At 49.2% G+C, this 19,376-nt stretch overlaps 1 protein-coding gene across 2 annotated transcripts in view; it reads left to right on the top strand.

The window, feature by feature from the left end:
• CNTN4 (contactin 4) overlaps positions 1-19,376 on the top strand; it is a 182,278-nt gene that overhangs the window by 71,080 nt on the left and 91,822 nt on the right. Inside the window, exon 4 of one of the 2 annotated variants that reach the window (XM_023764058.1) lies at positions 2,101-2,108. In XM_023764058.1, coding sequence (XP_023619826.1) covers positions 2,101-2,108 — 8 coding nt within the window. Of the gene's footprint in view, positions 1-2,100; positions 2,109-7,928; positions 7,937-19,376 lie in introns of both variants that reach the window. The other variant, XM_023764059.1, reaches the window with a different exon arrangement.

The raw sequence follows: 19,376 nt of genomic DNA, 5'->3' as shown, positions 1-19,376 counted from the left end.
GGATCGCGGTACCCCCCTTGGTCACCTCCGGACAGTGACCCTTTGCGTCATCCACGTTGAAATTGTTTTCAGTCTTTTTGTATCTGACATATGGATCCTCCTCCTTCAGTGTCAGATAAACTTGGACAGGCGTGTGTCCCATCCGATAATTGATACAATGTGTGGACCGGGACGGGGCCGCCTGCCAGGAGACAGCGCCCCCTAAGATGAGGCTGAACTTTACAGTCATGTTGTTCGCATATTCTCCACTTAGCAGCAAGTTTACCCGAACGTGCTACGGCTGACCCCGTCTGCCTGCTCCCCCTGGAGGTCATGAGCGTCTTTGCCAAATGCCTGGCTAAGACCAGGAGGCGCTGTTTCACAGGCCCCGCCCCCTGGGCCTGTGCTTGCCCAGGGTCTCCTTCCACCATCCCTCCCGCAGCCGCCAGGGCACCATCTGCTGACCTTGAAAATGGGATCCCTCCGTGGGCCTGCGGTGCGCCTTCGGCGGCCCTGAGAGTAAATCCGAATGCATGGACTCACTGTAGCTCCTCAGGCCCGGCCGTCTTCTGCACCAGGGCCTAGGCGCATGGGTTGCCTCTGCCCCCTTACGCTTCTGTCCTGCTCTCCATGGCTCCCTTCGGGTCCTTAGTTTTCGGGTAGGTGTGGCCTCCCAAGAAAGTTTCCACAGCACCCGTCTTACAAAGAAACGATTCCGAGGTCCCTCCCCTCCCCACGCGCCTCCCTCCCGCCTCTCCGCCCGCACAGCAGCATCCTCTACGTCCTCCTAGGACTTGTCCTGGGATGATGTCCGAGTCTGTTCATTTCTCACCATTGGACTCCTAGGAGAGTCCGTGTGCTGAGCCGCGACTCCCGGGCCAGCCTTGCGTCGCCAGCGTCTGGGACACGTTATACGCGTGAAGGAAGGACTTTACTCATCGCCTACACAGCCACACAACAAAGGAAGTACACGCGTCAAGATGGTTTGGGACCATGTCTCTTTTTAACCCCACACCCTTTCTCACCTCGTCATTTTCTGGAGAATTTAACCTCTTGATCATCCATTCATAGTTTTTAGACTTCCTTTTCCTATTCCTTTTCATTAAAAAGAAGATGAAAGATAGGCCTGTATTCAGAAGTCCTTTTTAAATGGTTGGAATGAGACACTTTTCCTTCGCGATGTAAGAGGGAGCAAGACAATGCCCTCTTTTGAATGTTCCCGAGTAGTTGCTTTCCCTCGGAGTGTTCCCATAATCTCGGGGAAAAGGAGCATTGCCTTTGACCACAGACTGAACTGCAGTATGCAAGAGAGAATACCCCTTATTTTTACTCATAGGATTTTAGGGCAGAAACACCCTCACGGGTTTCTTGGCCTGTATCTTTTTTTAAAGACGCCATTGAAGATGGGAGTCACTGCATTACTCACTGTTAATTGTGCAATTTATTCATGACATTCGAGGAGAGCGGCCTGGGTCCCCAGTTCAGTGCACCCTGCGTCACACCTGTGGCCTTCACAAGCAACCCATTCATTCTTCCTTATCCACAGGCCACCATTGCAAATCTCATTTCAATACTTCGTATCATTGTACCTGGAAGATAATCCTATGAGTTAGACTGCCATTCTTATTTGATGGATTATTTTTTTAATTGTCTTCATGCTGCTCTTGTAGACAGAATTTGTCAATCTCTTGCTTTTAGCATTTGAAAAGAAGGAATTCACATAAGCAAAACTTCTGTTCATGGACAGGATGCCTTTAAGAACCTGCCCCTCTCCCAGTTTCTTCATTCAATATCTTTAAGCCTGAAATCCTCCCTAGATTAGACAGACAGAGCGTGATTTAAGTCACTGATGAGGTGTGGGCATTTGCATGAGCAAACGGTGTTGTGATATAATGTGGAGCTCACTGCATTTTCCCTGGTCCCCTGCAGGCCTAGGCCATCAGCAGTCCCTTCTCTGTCACTTGGCCTGTTTCTAATTTCGAGCCACCAAACCCTCTGCCATTCACTCCTGTTCCATCCAGGGCAAGAGGGCTCAATTGATGAATCTGCCAGGGTGGGCCCAGTGCCTGGCACTGAGTAAACTCACAGTAATAGCTGCTGGATAAGTGAATAAATAGTAAGATTTGGACGTTCAAGTCACCCGGCTGTGTTTGGGCCCGGAGGTCACGACCTCCCAATGGCCCGGGGAGTGCCTGGAGGTGGGTGCCAGCATTTCCACGAGGCCGCGGGGCAGACAGGTGCCGTCTTAGTTCCAGATGAGGGAATGCGTGGGTGGGGCAGGAGGCGGAGCCTAATAAAGAAGAAGTTCCTGTGTGGAAGGCACCGAACCTGGTCTGGCGGTTCACTGTGTCCTAAAAACTTGGCCTGGGAGCTGAGTCTGTATGGAAGGAAGAGCTATAGCCCATCACCTGGCTGCCCCGCCCCCGGCCCCCGCCTGTACTGTTCTCTGATGTGTAGAAATGGATCCCTTTTCACTAAATTGCAATGCATGCTTATATACTTACAAAATACCCAAATTACTTGATTTTTTTTTTTTTAGTTGGAAAGTGGCTTGCGACACGAAGAGACCACTGCCCGAGATGAGAGGGACTGGGACGGAGCCCTGAGCGCCATTTCACTTTGGCCCACAGTGTCCCTAAGGCTCCGCCCTCCTGCCCATCCCCCAGGCGCCCAGGCTTCCCTTGCAGGGCTGTTGGGAAGATTAAATAACAAATCACAGGCAGAGTCCCAGGGCAGTTTCTGGCACGAGAAAGTGATACGATAAGGGTTTCTCTACTTTCCTTTCTCTCTTCTCTTCCCCCTTCTTCCCCTCCCTTTCCTGTCTTTCTAAAGTAGGAACGCTAACGGTTATTAAGAACCTAAAATAGTGGTTGAGAGCACAGGCCTGGAGTTCCGTCATCTGGGCTGCCACTCAGCTCCTCCTGGGGCGAGGTCCTTCTCTCTGCCTCCGTTTCTTTATCCATAAAATGGGGCGAATGCCTCGACTTCCTTCTTGTGAGGAGAAATAAATGGGTCTAATAACACTCCTGGATCCCTGCCTGGCTCACGTGGAGGGTTTAGGCCTTGTTGGCGCCGATGATCATTCCACTGTGATTGTGTGGCGCCATCAGGCCCCATGCGAAGCACCTGGAACCACTGTGCTGTTAGTTTTCAGCAGAACCCAAGGCGTTATTTTAATTTCGTGGTGAGGAATCTGAGGGGGGGTGAGGTGCGCTGACTTTCGCCAAGGGTGCTGTGGGCGGAGTCAGGCCACCCGGTCCCCCCTCCGACACCTGCAACTACACTTCACTGACAGAACTTACGTTCAAACCGTAGATTTTCGTGGTTGATAAAATGTATTTCTCTGTAGACACAAGAGTGGAGTTTTTAATGTGTTGGCAACCTTTGATGTAGCACATTCATCGCTATTTTTTTTTTTTTGCTTTTGATTTTTTAGTTATAGGCTTCCTGGATGCGGTCATAATGTTGATTTACTGTTAACATCCAGAAGTGTAATGGTGTATACTGCAATCTTGCATACATTTGTAACTCTAATTTTAATATAATTGGTCTCAGGTTCCATAATGAGAATAATTAATAACACTATTTCTGCTCCAAAAGGTAATATGCAAATTCCCAAATTATTGCAAAGAGGTTGTGAAACATCCTGGATATTGAAATTTTATGGTAAATAACTGAGTTGGTAAACGGTATCCCCAAGCGGTGAATGACATATTATTATAAGTTTCCTCACTCCCCATCATTCCTCCCCCACGTGTGAGAAGGGGCACCTTCGATGCACAATAGTAGGGAGAGCTTTCAGGAGCATCGTCCACATCACTCCACATTCTCGCCTGCCACCTGTTTGCCTCACACGCCTTGTTCTGGGCCGTCTTCCTGGAAGCTCGGCTGTTTTCTAACAGTTCAGGTCTTCAAGACAAAGTCAGATGCTATTCATCATCTCAGGTGGTGGGTGCCTGTAACCCTCAGGTAAGTGCTCCCTCCACACTCATCAGGCCCAATCAGAGCCTTCACTCACCAGGCTGTGCGGCTGCCGGAGCTGGTGTTGCCGTGGCCACTGGCAGGGGCTGCTCTTGGGAAGCAGGGCGGGTTGACGTCTGTGCTTATCTCTGCTGGTGCCTCGCCCGGGAGGAAACGAGGCAGGAACACTGCGTACACTGCGTGTCCATCTCCTGAGCCTGCATCAGGGAAAAGGGATGGAGGAGAGAAGGGTGGAAAAGGAGAGGAAGGAGGGAGATACACAAAGGGCACTTTTGGGTGCAGAAGGTACCCATGCTGGCCTTTGTGACCTTGAGCAGTGAATTGACAAGGATGAAGTGTCTTGATAAACCAGTTCATTCTAAGGCTACTGTCCGTCAGCTTGGTCAGCGATGTGGCAGCCCACAGTGTTTATGGTGAAAATATCTCCTTTCACCATAGATAGACTCATTGAAAGAGATCTCTCCCCTGGCCACTCCAGCAAGCCCTTCCGAGTCCTCCTCTCAGGTGCCCTCTGGGCACTGTGGCGATCAGAGTGGGCGGAGATCGAGGCCATGGCAACAGAGACCAGAAAAGTGTGGCCCATTGAGAATGTTGTACCGCATTCCCCTGTGGCTTTTGGCAACGTGGTTCCTGGGCCTTCAATATTGTTCTAGTCACAGAAAATGCCAAATATTCATTGCTTTTCATATTCAATAATTAGGCCTTAGCTGGTTTGGCTCAGTGGATAGAGTGTCAGCCTGCAGACTGAAGGGTCCCAGGTTCAATTCCGGTCAAGGGCAAATGCCTGGGTTGTGGGCTCGATCCCCAGTGGGGGGCGTGCAGGAGGCAGCCGATCAATGATTCTCGCTCATCATGGATGTTTCTATCTTTCTCTCCCTCTTCCTTCCTCTCTGAAATCAATAAAAATATATTTTTTAAAATATACTCAATCACTAGTTGATTTTTCATAGCCAAGGAATGAAGTGTGCAGTCAAACAGAACACTAGCTGGGTTCCGATCGTTGGCCACGCCCCTGACGAGCTTGTAGGCATTTACTGAGGGAGCTGCTGCAAGAGGCAGTTTTGTTTCCCAGCAGTCGGTGTTGGCAGAGGACTGGAGAAGCTCTGTGTGATTATTTAGATCAATTAGAACTCAATCAGCTGAGGAACATTTGGGTGGCAAAACCGAAAACATTGATCAGGGGGGGCTTTGATCTTCAATAAAAGAGTGAAATTTTCGAATTGAATAGTTGGAAGAAAAAGCAAAACTTGCTGAATTTCTGAAATAATGCTTTTGATAGATTATTCCTACCACTTATTAAAATACCAGAAAGACAGCAATCAGGACAGTTGGTGTCCAGTGAGAACTTTAGAAGGTAGAAGACTGGTTGGTGCACGGCCGTGCTGTTGGTTCTGGGGCCGTGGGTAATTGCAAATTGCGATTTAACGAATAATTGAGAGTCACAGGTGTGCAACAGCAATCTTATTTATGTCGTCCTGGTCCCGTTCACAAAACCTGTTCCTGAGCAGACACTAGGAATTGTAGCTGTTAGCCTATCAGGTGCTTACACATGGTGCTTAGCTTTTTCTGGCTGACTTCTTTCACTCAGCGTGATAGTCTCCAGATCCACCCATGTTGCTGCAAATGGCAGTACTTCATCTTTTCTTGTGGCTGAGTAGTATTCCATTGAGTATTTGTCCCACATCTTCTGTATCCAGTCCTCTGTCACAGGGCACATTGGTGGTTTCCATGTCTTGGCCACTATGAATGCTGCTGCCATGAAACAGGGGTGCATAATGTCTGTCCTTCGAAGCCACCGAACATGTGGCGACTCGCTTACACCATCCCAGGAAACTCACAGGCTCACATGGTCTTTCCTGGCCACTTCCATGGAGGATAAGTGAAACCACCTGGGAATGAGGCCAAGGTCAGCTGCCTCTGTCCCTCAGGGAGCCAGGGCGAGAGGAAGCCTTGATGGAAGTGGGGGACCCTGGGCAAGGCGTGGGCCACGCTGTGCATTGTCCTGGGAGCATGACAGGGGCCTGTGTGCAGCCTGACCCGATGCAATAACGAGCAAGCCCCTCCTGCCTCTCCACGGGCCTCCTGGGACCAGGCGGGCCGGCCCCTTCTGCAGGGCAAGGATCTGACAGGAGCAGCGGAGCTTGTTGGCCCTGCGTCCCTCTCTCTGGGCTTCTTTCTCTAAGTCATTTTCCCTGGATTTGACCCCTTTGTCTGCACTCTAAAGCCCTGGGAACCAGCCATTATCGCACTCAGAGCGCCTGACCTACCTGTGGCCGCGGCAGTTCCACGGCGGTCCCCTGTGCGTCCTTACCGCTCCTGCTGTGACATCGCTTCACCGAGGGCAGGCTCCGAGGTCCCCCATCAGCGCCGGGCACGGAGGGCGGAGGTCTGAGCAGCCCACTTACCGCGAGCTGACATGCGTTTACGCGGAGCCGGGCTGCTTTGCACTCCACTGCTCCGGGCCATCCCTTTAGAGCAGGCTGCAGGGTCAGCGGTTAAATCTCAAATTCGGGGGCATCATGAAAAGGAGTGTGTGTGCGTGTGCATGTGTGTGTCTGTGTGCCGGTGTGTGTATGTGTATGCATGTGCCTGTGTGTGTGCGTGTATGTGTTCCGAGAACTACATTATTCTATTGGATGCTTTATGGGCAATTAAATTCAGAAGCGGCCCCTGACCCTTGTGGATGACACGGCTCCCAGGAACCTGCCCGCAGTGTGTGTAGTTAACGTGCACACTGTGATCAGAGTAGCGATTTGCTGCCAGACTCTTGCCCGGCCTGTGGCACCCTCAGTCACAGCTTCGGGTCGTGCACGAACCCCTCCCCAGCGATGGTGCCGGCAGGCCGGGAGCTGGGCCTCAGCCACGAGTCCACACTTACTCTTAAGATGCGAGGGGTCCACGGACGGACTTCCTTATGTTCAGCTGATGATCACTTTCTCCTCCTTTTTTAAAATGCTGTCAGCGTCAGGGCGGGCATTTCTGAATAAATGCTGGATGAATATTTGTAGAATAAATGAAGCTGAAGGAATGTCCAAATCGACCAAGGAAAGAGTAGAAGAAAAGCAGAACTCCCTTGGTCTTTACCAGCCCAGGAGGTGACATTTCCTCTGAAATCTTCTATTTCCTTGAACTGAGAAGCACTATTTTTATATTTTTTTAAATTGGAAAGTACTCTCCAATTTCAATAAAGATGGGTATTAAATATAGTGTTTCTCTTTTCCCTAAAAATCTCATTAAAGAAGTGCAGCCTCACTGTCAATGCCATCTCTTTTTGGTAACAGCTTTATTAAGAGATGTCACATGCGATAATTCAACAATTTAAGACGTCCAACTCAGTTAGTGTGCGGTATATTCACAAGGTGGTGCAACCATCACCACCAGGGAATTTCCAGAACATTCTCATTACCTTAAAAATACACCCTGTCCTCATGACTAGTCACTCCTCTTCCTCCCAGACCCGCCACCACTAATGCACTTTCTGTCTTAGGCATTTGTCCATCTGGACATTTCCTAGACATGAAATCACGTATATGTGGGCTTTGTGGCTTGTTTATTTCACTTAGCATAATGCTATCAAGTTCCTCGATGGTGTAGCATCTGTTAATCCTTCATTTCTTCTTATGGCCAAATAATATGCCATTGGGTGGAAATAACACCATTTTGTTTATTCATCCATCAGTTGTCGGACATCTGGGTTGCCCCCACTTTTGGGCTGTTTTGAATAGTGCTGCCATGAGCACTGATTTACAGATTGTTTTATGTGGACATATGTTTTTATTTCTTCGGGCTATATTCCTCGGAGTGGAATTACTGGGTCAAATGGTAACACTATGTATAACATTTTGAGCAAAGTGTTTTCCAAATTGGCTGTGACATGTTATAATGTAATAACACTGTGGGCTCCAATTTCTGCACACCCTCACCAAGCTGTTTACTGCCTCTCTTTTTTATTTTAGCTGTCACAGTAGATATCAAAGTAGTATCATGGTTTGTGTGTGTGTGTGTGTGTGTGTGTGTGTGTGCGCGCGCGCGCATGCATGTGTGCGCACGCGCCCTGACTGGGAATCGAACACGTGCCCTCTTGGTGCATGGGATGATGCTCAACCAACTGAGCCACACTGCCCGGCTCATATTGTGGGTTTGGTTTGCATTTCACTGATGGCTGATGATGTTGAACAACTTTTCATGTGTTTATTGGCCATTGGTAACATCTTCTTCGGAGATATGTGTAATCAGACTTTTTGTCTATTTTTAAATTGGGTTGTTTGTCTTTCCACTGCTGAGTGGTATGTTTTCTTTATATATCCTGTGCAAGTTCCTGATCAGGTATATGATTTGCAAATATTTTCTCCCACTCTATAGGTTGTCTTTTACTCTCATGTTAATGTCATTTGAAGCCCGAAGGTTTTAATTTTGACAAAGTCTAATTTATAGTGTTTATTGTCATTGCATGTGCTGTTGGTGTCATCGCTAAGAAATCATAGCTCAAAGTCACAAAAACATACTCCTATGGTTTCTAGTAAGACTTAGAGTGTTTTAATCTTGAGTCTGGGTCCATGTTTCCTATTGAGTTCATTGTTGTGTATGTTGGTGCTAGAGTCCAACTTCTTTCTCTTTTCTAATTTTTTCAAATTCATTCCTTTGCATGTGGATATTCAAGTTGTTTCAGCATCGCTTGTTGAAAAGATGGTTCTCTCCCCATAGAATGGTCTTGCCCTTGTCAACACTCTATGCAGCTTAAGTGTAAGTTTATCTCTGGACCCGCATCTCAGTGCTCCCAGCAGCACCGCCTGGGATGCGGGTCCCCTGGGCCGGCAGCTGTGGCCGACACATCGGACACCAGCCTGCGGCCGGGGTCCCACCCTCGGCAGAGGCTCCATAAGGCTCTTCATGAAGCAGGCGGCCCTCGAATAATTTAAAGTCCTGTTATGCATCAGGGGGTGTGTGACGCCATTGCTGTTTGCCAACCGAATGGGAGGCTGGGAAACATCTGGATACACGTGTCACACTGGACTGGGGTTTTCAACGCTGAAATGTGGGTATGATGGTCAGAGAGCGGCGCTTGGAGATGGAGGATGTACTGTATCTGTGAGGCCTCGGGTTCGCTCTGAGGAGTGTCCGGCCATTTCCTGCTCAGGACAAAGTGGCACAAGTGCCTCCTCCCTCCGACCAGGAGGCCTCGCGCCTCTGAAATGAATGGTGAGCCGGGGACTATGAACGATAATCGCATCATCAACATCTCTCCTGCCCTTGGCGGGATGTGAAATGGTTCATAGCCGTTCGGAAGGTTAAGCCGGGCATCTTTTCTTGGATAATTAATATTTCCACAGAAATCTGTGCTGCTGCCGTGAGCGGGCAGGTGACGGGGCTAATGGGCTCGTTTTAAATGTGTGGGCGACGCGTTGTCTTTTGGCTGAAATTGTGTTTGTGAGAACATGGAGCAGGGCGGTCGCTGCTGGGTTTGAGGCAGCGCTGTGCTGGGCGGCAGGAGCCAGGCCAGGGGCTGAGGGACGCAGGCTCCGCCAAGGGACTGGCTCCCCGACCACATGGTACCCCCCCTCCCCCGCCACCCCCAGAATCCGGGGCCTGTGCTCGGCTGGTGCACAGTGTGCTCTGCTGTGTTTCCTCGTTGTTTGATTTGCTTTTCTAGTAAAAATTCCGAGTGGGAAGCAAAGGTGCTTGTAGATTCCGCCCCTCTGAGCACCCAGACCAGCAAGTGTGGGCAGAGCGGGTGTTGGCTCGGTGTTTAGAGTGTCAGCCCTTCACCCAAGGGTTACACTTCAATCCCTGCCCCCCATTGGGGTGCGTCCAGGGGCGGGCAACCAGTCAACGTGTCTCTCACATCCATTTTTCTCTCTCCCCCCTCCCTCTCACACTCTCTCTAAATATCAATGGTGGGGGGGACGGGTGTTAAAGAAGTAAGACTCCCGCCTCTGTCTGTATCGGGCAGGTGTGCGTTTCTCTAAAGTGAGACCTAAGGCAGGGAGGGGCGTGCCACCGCCAGAAGCTTGTCTGGCTGCCTTCTCTGCCGTGGGTCTGGGCGCCACTCGGGTGTCTGTGCCGAAAGGTCTGCTGCTGCCAACGTGCCAGCACCGATGACCTGTCTGCGACCAGGCAGGGCCCCGACCGCCTCTGGCAGCGGCCGAGCAGGAGGACCAGCTGGCACCTCCGGTCCCTCGGGACCCTCAGCCTCCCCACTCACTGTGCGTCCCGACCCTGCCCAGCAGCCAGCGGAGTGGGCTCTGCGGGGCCACCGGACGGGGTGGCTGCCACGTGGCGCGTCCCCTGGACCAGCAGAGTCACAGACTCTCATTCTACGTGGGAGGCATTCGCCCAAGACGCCCTCCAGGAGGCAGCTCTGACGTTCGTCCTTCTACCCGCAGCACACATCCTTCCCCACGTGACCAACGTCTTTCTGAACGGGCCTAACCACGCAATCCTGTGGCTTCTCTCTGCAAAGCTCTGAAAATATGGATATTCAGTGATTTAATCCGTTACTATGTCTTTGTATTGTAATGTGATGATTTTCTCCCTGATAGTACCTATCTGCTAGTTTAAGGAAAAAAAACTTTTTAGAAATATTTCATATCATCTATATCATATATAGGAGGAAACCACGATACAATTGCATGAAGATTTTCTATTTGAAGAATGAAACAGTATTCCTCCAGGCCAAACAAATTAAATTCTCTTTTCAAATGGGAACCCACCAATACAATCTTTTAAAAGCAAATTTGTACCCAGCTGGTTTGGATCAGTGGCTAGAGCGTCAGCCTGTGGACTAAAGGGTCCCAGGTTCAATTCCAGCCAAGGACACATGCCTGGGTTGTGGGCTCCACCCCCCCCCCAGTAGGGGGTGTGCAGGAGGCAGCCGATCAATGATTCTATCTCTCCATCCCTCTCCCTTCCTCTCTGAAATCAATACAAATAGGTTTTTTAAAAAAAGCACATTTGTGCCTGAAAGTGTCCCAAGTGCTCGGACCCAAGAGCCCTCCCGTCTCACTACTCTTTCCCCGGTTTGCAGCCCTCTGAGCCCATTAAGATCTCTATTGCTTGCACTCATCTGTTATAAAGTTTTTAATTTCCCCTTGCTGCGGCCGCATTTAATAAATGCCATTTCAGACAGGAAATGGAACTACCACGGTGATGAACTCCTCTCCCCTCGTTATTAACGGAATCTGGTTTTATGGCGCTGATTCTTTTCTACGGATTTCAATGCCTGGAATCGCTGGTGCAGCGGGCGCAGTGGAACGGGGTGCCGGGGGGAGGAGCTCACGGGGATAGCTGACTGGTGGTGGGAGAGCCTTCGGGCCTGACCAGGCAGATCCAGAACTCTCTCTGTGGCAGTAGCCAAGGCGAATGACTCGTCTGCTGTGCCATCATGGACAGTCATGTGACTCCCAGGGCTGCAAAGCTGCCTCACACAGGTGTGCCACAATCAACCTCATCACTGTTGCTGTTCGTTGCTAAGAAACCAATTATAATCGCAGCTCGTATGCGTTACCACGTTAGCCTCTGAATGCCTCCTGGTGGCGTTTATTTCCTTCAGATGAGCCTGCGATCCTTGTTTTAAGTGAAATTGACAAGGGAAGCATCTTCAGAAAGCGAGCCATGTTTGTATTGTTTTTACCTGAGTGGGGGGCAATGGAAGTAATGATTTTTACTGACATCGGTTTGTTGAAATGACTGGAGCCGTGGACAGATACTCATCATTTCTCGCAGTTGGTTAGTAAGTCGGTTTCACTGTTTTGTGACTCATTCTCCTGGGTGAACAGGGTAGTGACTTTGCAGTGAGGTTAACCGGAGTTCCGATGGCAGCTCTGTGACTTGGGAGACGTGGCCAACTTTGAAGCTTCAAATCCAGATTTTAACTTTAATTATGTGTTTTAATGTCCTCAAAACCTCGGCGCTCCCTTCAGGAGAACGGGCATAATAATATGTACCTTGAAACATTACAGGAAGAATAGATAGTGGAACAATGTATTTGAGGTACCTGTCACACAAGTTAAGGTGATTAATCTTATTGTTAACAACTAAGATTAAAGAGAGGGGCAGTCTTAGTATATTTGTAAAACCTTCATAAAATAAATGACTAATAAGGTGATTAGCAGTGTATTACTTCAAACAGTGCAATATTGACTTTCAGTAGGCCATACCGAAATCCAACGGCGGTGTGATAACTCGTTAATTTATTCATTTATTTGAAGAGCTAGCTGACCACTACTCCTTTATGATTATACACTCACTGGTACAAATGTGAGAGAAATGGGGAGGTCTAATCCCACCAGCTGGAATGGACGGCACGTGACCGAGAGGAAATGGGGGCAGGTCTGCCTCACACTGGGAGGGCCACCTGTGAGAGTGCTGTCCGTGAGGATAAGCTAAGATGAATGGCCCTGCAGATGCACACGGCGAGGGCCACAGGGCGACCCTGAGTGTGTGTAAGTATTTCCGGTTCAAGCTGCACTTGTCCTTTCTGGTGTGAGACACTTAGTGCCGTCAGCCCCTGACCCCTCCCCCCACCAGAAACACATCTGTAATCTCCCAAGGGCTCTGAACCCCCAACCACAGTGTGTCCATATGAAGCAGTGCCCTGTTTCACATTGGGGATCTGCTTAAAAATGAAGGCCTTAAGAAAAGTAGTTTCACCGGAAGATAATCTGGATTCAGAGTTCTCTTAGAAACATGGAGTTTTTAGCAGGTCTGGCTGCCCCGGAGCTCCTCGGGTGGGCAGGTGCGTGCACCGCTTTGGTCTCCATCGGTCTCTGTAGGTAACACAGTGAAACCCAGCCAACGGCTCTCACCTCAGCGTTTGCTTTGCCGCCATAGCACTCAGGCTGCTCCAATCCCGGGCTCACGCTGGTGAAAAAGCAGCCCTGTCAGATCCGTAATAACACGAGTTCATTTCCTGGCAGGGAGCGCTGCCGTGCTGCCCATCCCACAGAATCACACAGTCGTCTTCAGGCCTCCCGCCTCGTACATTCGAATTCTTTGCTGATTTTAATTATCTCTCGCAATCCCCAGCCCAGGTTATGTCAAATAGTTTGATCTACATTACTAGTAAGTACCCACTGAGCCTATGACACTGTACCAGGTACTCGGGAAAGCAGGTGGCAAATTAGATACAGTCCTGCCAACCTCTCTGATGAGTAGGACAGGGAGAAGGAAAGAGAAATGCATAGAGTACTTAGCTTAAATAAAAAGGAAAGAAACCAATATTCCATGAGATTTTCATTAGAAAGGGACCAGGACCGAGGCGCGTCTGCCCCAGCATGGTCTGCAAAGTGTGGGTTCTTGACTTGGTGTAGGAAAAAATTCAAGACATGCGTCTACGTGATTTTGAGAGAACATGTATTAAAGCTGGAACAGTGAAACAAAGGAAGGACTTAAGATAGAAGAGGCAAGATCATAGCATTAGGAAAGAGCCTAGACTCAAGGAAGGACGTCACAGTAACAGGAGTGAGCCACACTGGGCTGGGTGGACTCAGGAAACAAATTACAGAGGCAAAAGGAGAGTCCTTAGAGACAGGCTCAGGGTAGCCCAGAACGAGCCGTCGTTTGCTCCCCTGGTTGCAGATCTAGTGGAGAACCTTAGAGCTTAAGAGAAAGAAAGCAAAAGGACACGGCTGAGCAGGTGCAGGTGTGCTTATGAGTGAGCACACGGGGTCCTTTGTCTTACGGGGTTTTATTTGTTTTCTAAAGGCAGGGCTTTAGGGAGGTCTCAGGGGAGGGTCTCAACAGAATAGTCAACAGCTTTCCAGTTGTGTCCTTTTAATACACGGATGCATCACAGTGAGCCTATAGGGGAGTTTGGGATTTTTCTGTGCCCAGCGTCACTGTTTCTACTTTTATCTTGGGTTTGTCTGGCTTTAATTGTGTGGGGGTTTTTTGTCGTTGTTGTTGTTATTTCTTCCCCTGATTTTACCCGTTCTAGGGTTTGGTCGGCACTAATGGCATCAGCTGGGTCTCTGTCTCTCTCCCTGACCAGGGCGATTTAAGATGCTCAGTCTCTGGCTGGGGAGGAGAGGTATAACCATCTGCTCCTGAGTGTCCTTGGTCAGGGATGCTGCGATCTTGGATGTATTCGCAGGATGTTAATTGCCCGGCCTTGCTTAACTATTTTGTCTCCATTCCCCTCATTCCACTTGCCAGGGATTTCTCCTGACTCCTTACAATCCCACTTCAAGATCAGCTGAAAGTGAGTAGCTGCCAGAACCTACCAAAGAACAGAGATGCTTTTCATCTTAATTCTGGCCAGTTCCAACTTGCTGAGTTCAGTAAATACCATTTATATTCTTTATTCTTCCATAGCCTTCCATCCTTTGGAAAGTGTAGGGACAATAAGCTGCTTCCTCTAAGTTTATCATCATTAACAAGTTGAATATAAGGCACTTTACACATAACAAAAAGGGAAGGGTAGGATCAAGCAGTGATGCCCTCCTGTGGGTCAGGCCTCAGCTGTATCCTAGGATCTGCGGGGGGCACTGTGTAAGCACTTCCATGCCCCTCCCCCGGGCAGTGTTTCAATGAACGCTTTCCTAATGGCAACGAAGGGTTCAAAATACACGCATATAACTGACTCCTGCCTGCTGCTTGTCTGGGGTTTAAAAAACATTTTGTAGAGAGGAATAGGGGTTCAAAAGTGTGCTGTCTTCCTTACTAACAGAGGCTGAGCTGAAGTCCCAGACATCCCGGCTGTTTCTCTAAGACTTTAGGACCACGGGGTGGGGGAGGGGGCGGGGGGGGCAGGAGACCAGGTGTCGGGCTTCAGTTTGGGGACCACAGCCAGTAACGCTCCACTCTGAAAGCTTCTCAGTGCTCATTCCCTGTGGCTCCCAGGATTAGCTCCTGCTCTTCTTATCCGTCTGCTTTTCACGCATAATAACGAAAGAACGGGAGGCTGCAGTGCTGCTACCCCGTGGAGGCCAAGCCCCTGGAGTTTATGAAATGCTGTCCAAGGGGTCGCGACCTCAGGGCCACCGTGCGACCGGGAACGGGCTTCGTACCCCTGCGAGTGTCCTGGCCTGACCCGCACATGTACTGAGTGAAGCTGGGAGCCCCGAGAGGAAGCCTTGGATGTTTAAAGATCAACATTTGGCTAATTCTTCTCTGCAAACTTCTGGGAAATACACTATATCTTTAAAACTTCTTTTTCAATTCAGTGGCCATTCCTTACAAAACCTCAGTTGGAGAGGTTGAATGAGAAAGCATTCATCTTCGAAGCTCTAAGAAATAGTCCTTAGGAGGCCAGGCCCTGACTGGGGACCCATGGAGCTGCTGTTAGACCACCAGCCTCGCAGCACCCTCTGGACCACCGGGAGCTGCAGCCTCTGTAATTTCTGGAGAAAGGACAAGAAACATTGTCTTTCTTTAAGATACAGCACATAGGCCCCTGAACTAATACAAAATAACATTGAATGCCAACTGCAATTGAAAAAAAAAAGTTTTATTTAAAATTTTTTTATTAAAAATGACACAACTGCCCAGCTGGCATGGCTCAGTGGTTAAGCATTGACCTATGAACCAGGAGGTCACAGTTCGATTCCCGGTCAGGGCACATGCCCAGGTTTCGGGCTCATTCCCAGTAGGGGTTGTGCAGGAGGCAGCCAGTCAATGATTCTCTCTCATAATTGATGTTTCTATCTCTCTCTCTCTCTCTCTCTCTCTCTCTCTCTCTCTCTCTCTCTCTCTCTCTCCTTTTTGTCTGAAATCAATAAAAATACATTTTTAAAAATGACACAATGCTTCAAGACATTGTTCTCTACAGACTCCAGCACATCCGTCCCTGAGAGACAGGACAGGGAAGGGAGATAGAGCATCAGTTCTGTCTGCCCTCCACTTTGTGTTTCCTCTGAATTTTTTAAGAGTTTCCCCAGCGCGTGACCAGGTGCACCTTCCCGTGTGTGATGTTGCATCTGCTTAGTCCCAATGACACCGACTCTGGACCCCCAGGAATTTGCTGGCCCATTGAGGGGAGTGGACCCCTGTCTCTAGAACCTGGCTGTGCAGGACACAAAGTGTGACGCCTCCTAACAGCTGAGTGCCTCCGGGCAGGTCTGGACTCTGCATCTGTTCCCTCACCGTCTAAATTATAATACTCATATTGATAATAATAACACCATCAACAACACCCCACCCCACCGGGCACTGTGAGGATTACAGCTGGGACACGTGTAAGGTGTGGAACGGTGTCTCGGCATCATCGTTGCACCGTTGTCATCGCTGTGAAATCACCACACCTGCGAGGTCTTAGGCCTGAGCTCGTTGCCCAAGTGGCTGCAGCTCGGAAGTTGCCCTCTCGCAGGAAACAGAGGGTCCCAACGAGCAACGTCCAGAGGCAGAGAAAAAAGGAAGTTAGGCCAGGGGAGGCTTGGGCAGGTAAACAGCGGCCGTGAAATAAGGGGTGAGTTTTTTATCTTGAAGCCGGCCCAGGATTCTGGCTCCATCAGAACAAGGACACGCAGATGGCTCACGGCCACTCAGAGGAGCTTTCAGTGAGGGACCTATTTCTCTGAGAAGGTGTAATTAACGATTAAGATAATAGTAGCATTTACCACATGCCGGGCTACACAATTTACAAGCATAATCTCACTTTACCTTCAGGGGGAGAAAATCATTATCTCTTAAAAATTAGAGAACCTCGCCGAAACCCGTTTGGCTCAGTGGATAGAGCGTCAGCCTGCGGACTGAAGGGTCCCAGGTTTGATTCCGGTCAAGGGCATGTACCTTGGTTGCAGGCACATCCCCAGTGGGGGGTGTGCAGGAGGCAGCTGATCGATGTTTCTCTCTCATCGATGTTTGTAACTCTCTATCTCTCTCCCTTCCTATCTGTAAAAAATCAATAAAATATATTTTAAAAAAAAAATTAGAGAACCAAGGTAAAACAAAGGAAGTTACCTATCGGGAGTCACACAGCACGTGGCCAAGTTAGAATCCGAACCTGAGCAGATCAGACTTGTATTTTCCAAATGCTCTGGGCTCTCTGGCTGGCTCCCTCCGCAGTGTTGGGGCCATCGAAAGGGGTCATCTGTGGCTACGTGAGCCAGAAAGAGCCGAGCATCGAGTCGTAACCGATCTCAGCGGTGAGCTGGGCCCGCCTGCTGCCTTCCGCCAAGCGAACCCCCAGCCACTGAGGACGGTGCTTGCTATTTTTCCAAGAAATCTCCCAGAGCAGTTCCTTCCAGGCCTGTTCAAAAGGCAGAGGAGCCCAGCTGGCATGGCTCAGTGGTGGAGCATTGACCCAAGAACTGAGAGGGCATTGGTTTGATTCCCAGTCAGGGCACACACCCGGGTTATGGGCTCGATCCCCAGTAGGCAGTGTGCAGAAGGCAGCCAATCGAGCCAGTTTCTCTCACATCAATGTTTCTATCTCTCTCTCCCTCTCCCTTTCTCTCTCCTTAAAAAATCAATTAAAAAATTTTTAAAAGCCAGAGGAGGGGGACCCAGTCTAGCCTGACAAAGCACGTGCCTGTGCGGGCAGGTGTGAGCTCTGCCCTGGGTCCCCCGCTGAGCAGCATTCTGAGAGATGCTCCCCTTGAGAACTTCCTGTTTAACCTGTGGGGAGCCATGCCCACACCTTAGGGTCCCAAAGTCATCAGTGAGTGTCGCATGGCTTGATTGAGGGCACTGTGTATCACAGAGGGAGTTTGGTGTGTATCACAGACCTGTCCGCCTTCTGTAGTGGCAGTTCGGATGGTGGCCCAGGAGTGGTCCTCCCTGCCACTCAATCACCCTAACCCTAACCCTAACCCTATCCCTATCCCTAACCCTAACCCTATCCCTATCCCTAACCCTAACCCTCTCCTTAACCCTAATCCTAACCCTATCCCTAACCCTATTCCTATCCCTAATCCTTCTGTTCCAAAGCAAGCGATGGTATTTTTGAAGCAGATTCTGCCCAGGAAGTAGACAGAGGCTTTGTGATCATGAACACTGGCCAGCACCAATGTACAGAAGCAGTAGGTGCTCTTCTTTTGGTTTAATTATAAAATTCAAATGAGATTGGACTGGGCTGCTCCCTTGAGTCTGTCCTCCCTGCTGGGTTGTAAGCTTCCTGTCGTCAGGGAGATCTCTGCGCCCTGAACATCTGAGGGACAGTCTCAGCTTAGACAAACGGGGGCCAGATGTGCATTCAGATTTGTTTCCTATTAAAACACAGAAAGTGGGTACGATCAACGCAAACATGAATTAGATGTATGTAAAATGTGATGCGGGTAAGACATATTTTTATTACACTTAATTTTTATGTGCTCATTACTGCAGAGCATGTAGACGCCTCCGCCTCAGACTTTTAAAGATGCTTTTCTGCTCCTGCTGTGAATCTCAGAAACAGTGGGAGAGAGAGCAGGCTGCGTGGTCCTCCCTGAGAACTGCGGCTGGAGGCTGTCCTGACAATGAGGGAAGTTAAGTCGGTGTTTGTTTTCTTTTAAATTAAATCCAAGTGCATCTCAATGAGGTTATGCGCTTGGTTTTGGACACACACACACACACACACACCCCAAAAACAGGGACTTAGGGTCCCCTTACCTTGAACAAACCAAACCTGGAAGGTTTCTGTATCATTGCAGTTCTTACTGAAATAGAACTACTGGGAGACACCTCTTAGTGGATTTTCTCTGAAGGTTGTCTAGAAAGGGAATGTGGAAAGTTGAAGAACTCATGGGCATGGCTGCCGTGAACTTGAAGTTTCTGGAAGCCAATCAAGCCGAATCTCTGGGCGTCCCCTGACCTAAAAATACCAGTTGATTAAATCCACTTTTCAATATCCCTGTTAATTCCATAGTGTGGTTTTTAATGCGCCCTTATTTCTCTGAGATAAAAAAAAAAATCACGCATGCAAATGAAAGACGGGAATCTAAAAATAAAATCCATACTTAATACACAAGCTAAATATACCCCAAGTTCTCTCGTTGCTACATTAATTCAATGAAATCTAATTTGGGCTGCTCCGCAGCGCCAGAGGAGAATGAGTAAGTGCCCCCACTTCCTGTGGCCTCTCGGCTCCTTTCTTGGAGACTGTGTAAGGGATGCTCGTGCCTCACGTCCTCACAGAAGGTCTCGTGTCCCTTCCAGTTCCTGGGAGAGAGGTTAGAGCAGGGGTGGGCAAACTTTTTGACTCGAGGGCCACAATGGGTTCTTAAACTGGACCGGAGGGCCGGAACAAAAGCATGGATGGAGTGTTTGTGTGAACTAATATAAATTCAAAGTAAACATCATTACATAAAAGGGTACGGCCTTTTTTTTTTTTTAGTTTTATTCATTTCAAACAGGCCGGATCCGGCCCGCGGGCCGTAGTTTGCCCACAGCTGGGTTAGATGGAGGGTGGCAAATAGCTTTGCTCTTCTTTTTTAGCTTCACCCTCTTCTTGTGCTGCACCCAAAGTCCTGGCTCCCGCGCCATCGTAGAGTTCCCTTTCC

The sequence above is a fragment of the Myotis lucifugus genome, unplaced genomic scaffold, assembly GCF_000147115.1.
Source record: "Myotis lucifugus unplaced genomic scaffold, Myoluc2.0 scaffold_315, whole genome shotgun sequence".
NCBI lineage: Eukaryota > Metazoa > Chordata > Mammalia > Chiroptera > Vespertilionidae > Myotis > Myotis lucifugus.
The sequence above is the reverse complement of the archived record's forward strand: the minus strand, read 5'-3'. Positions and strand labels throughout refer to the sequence as shown.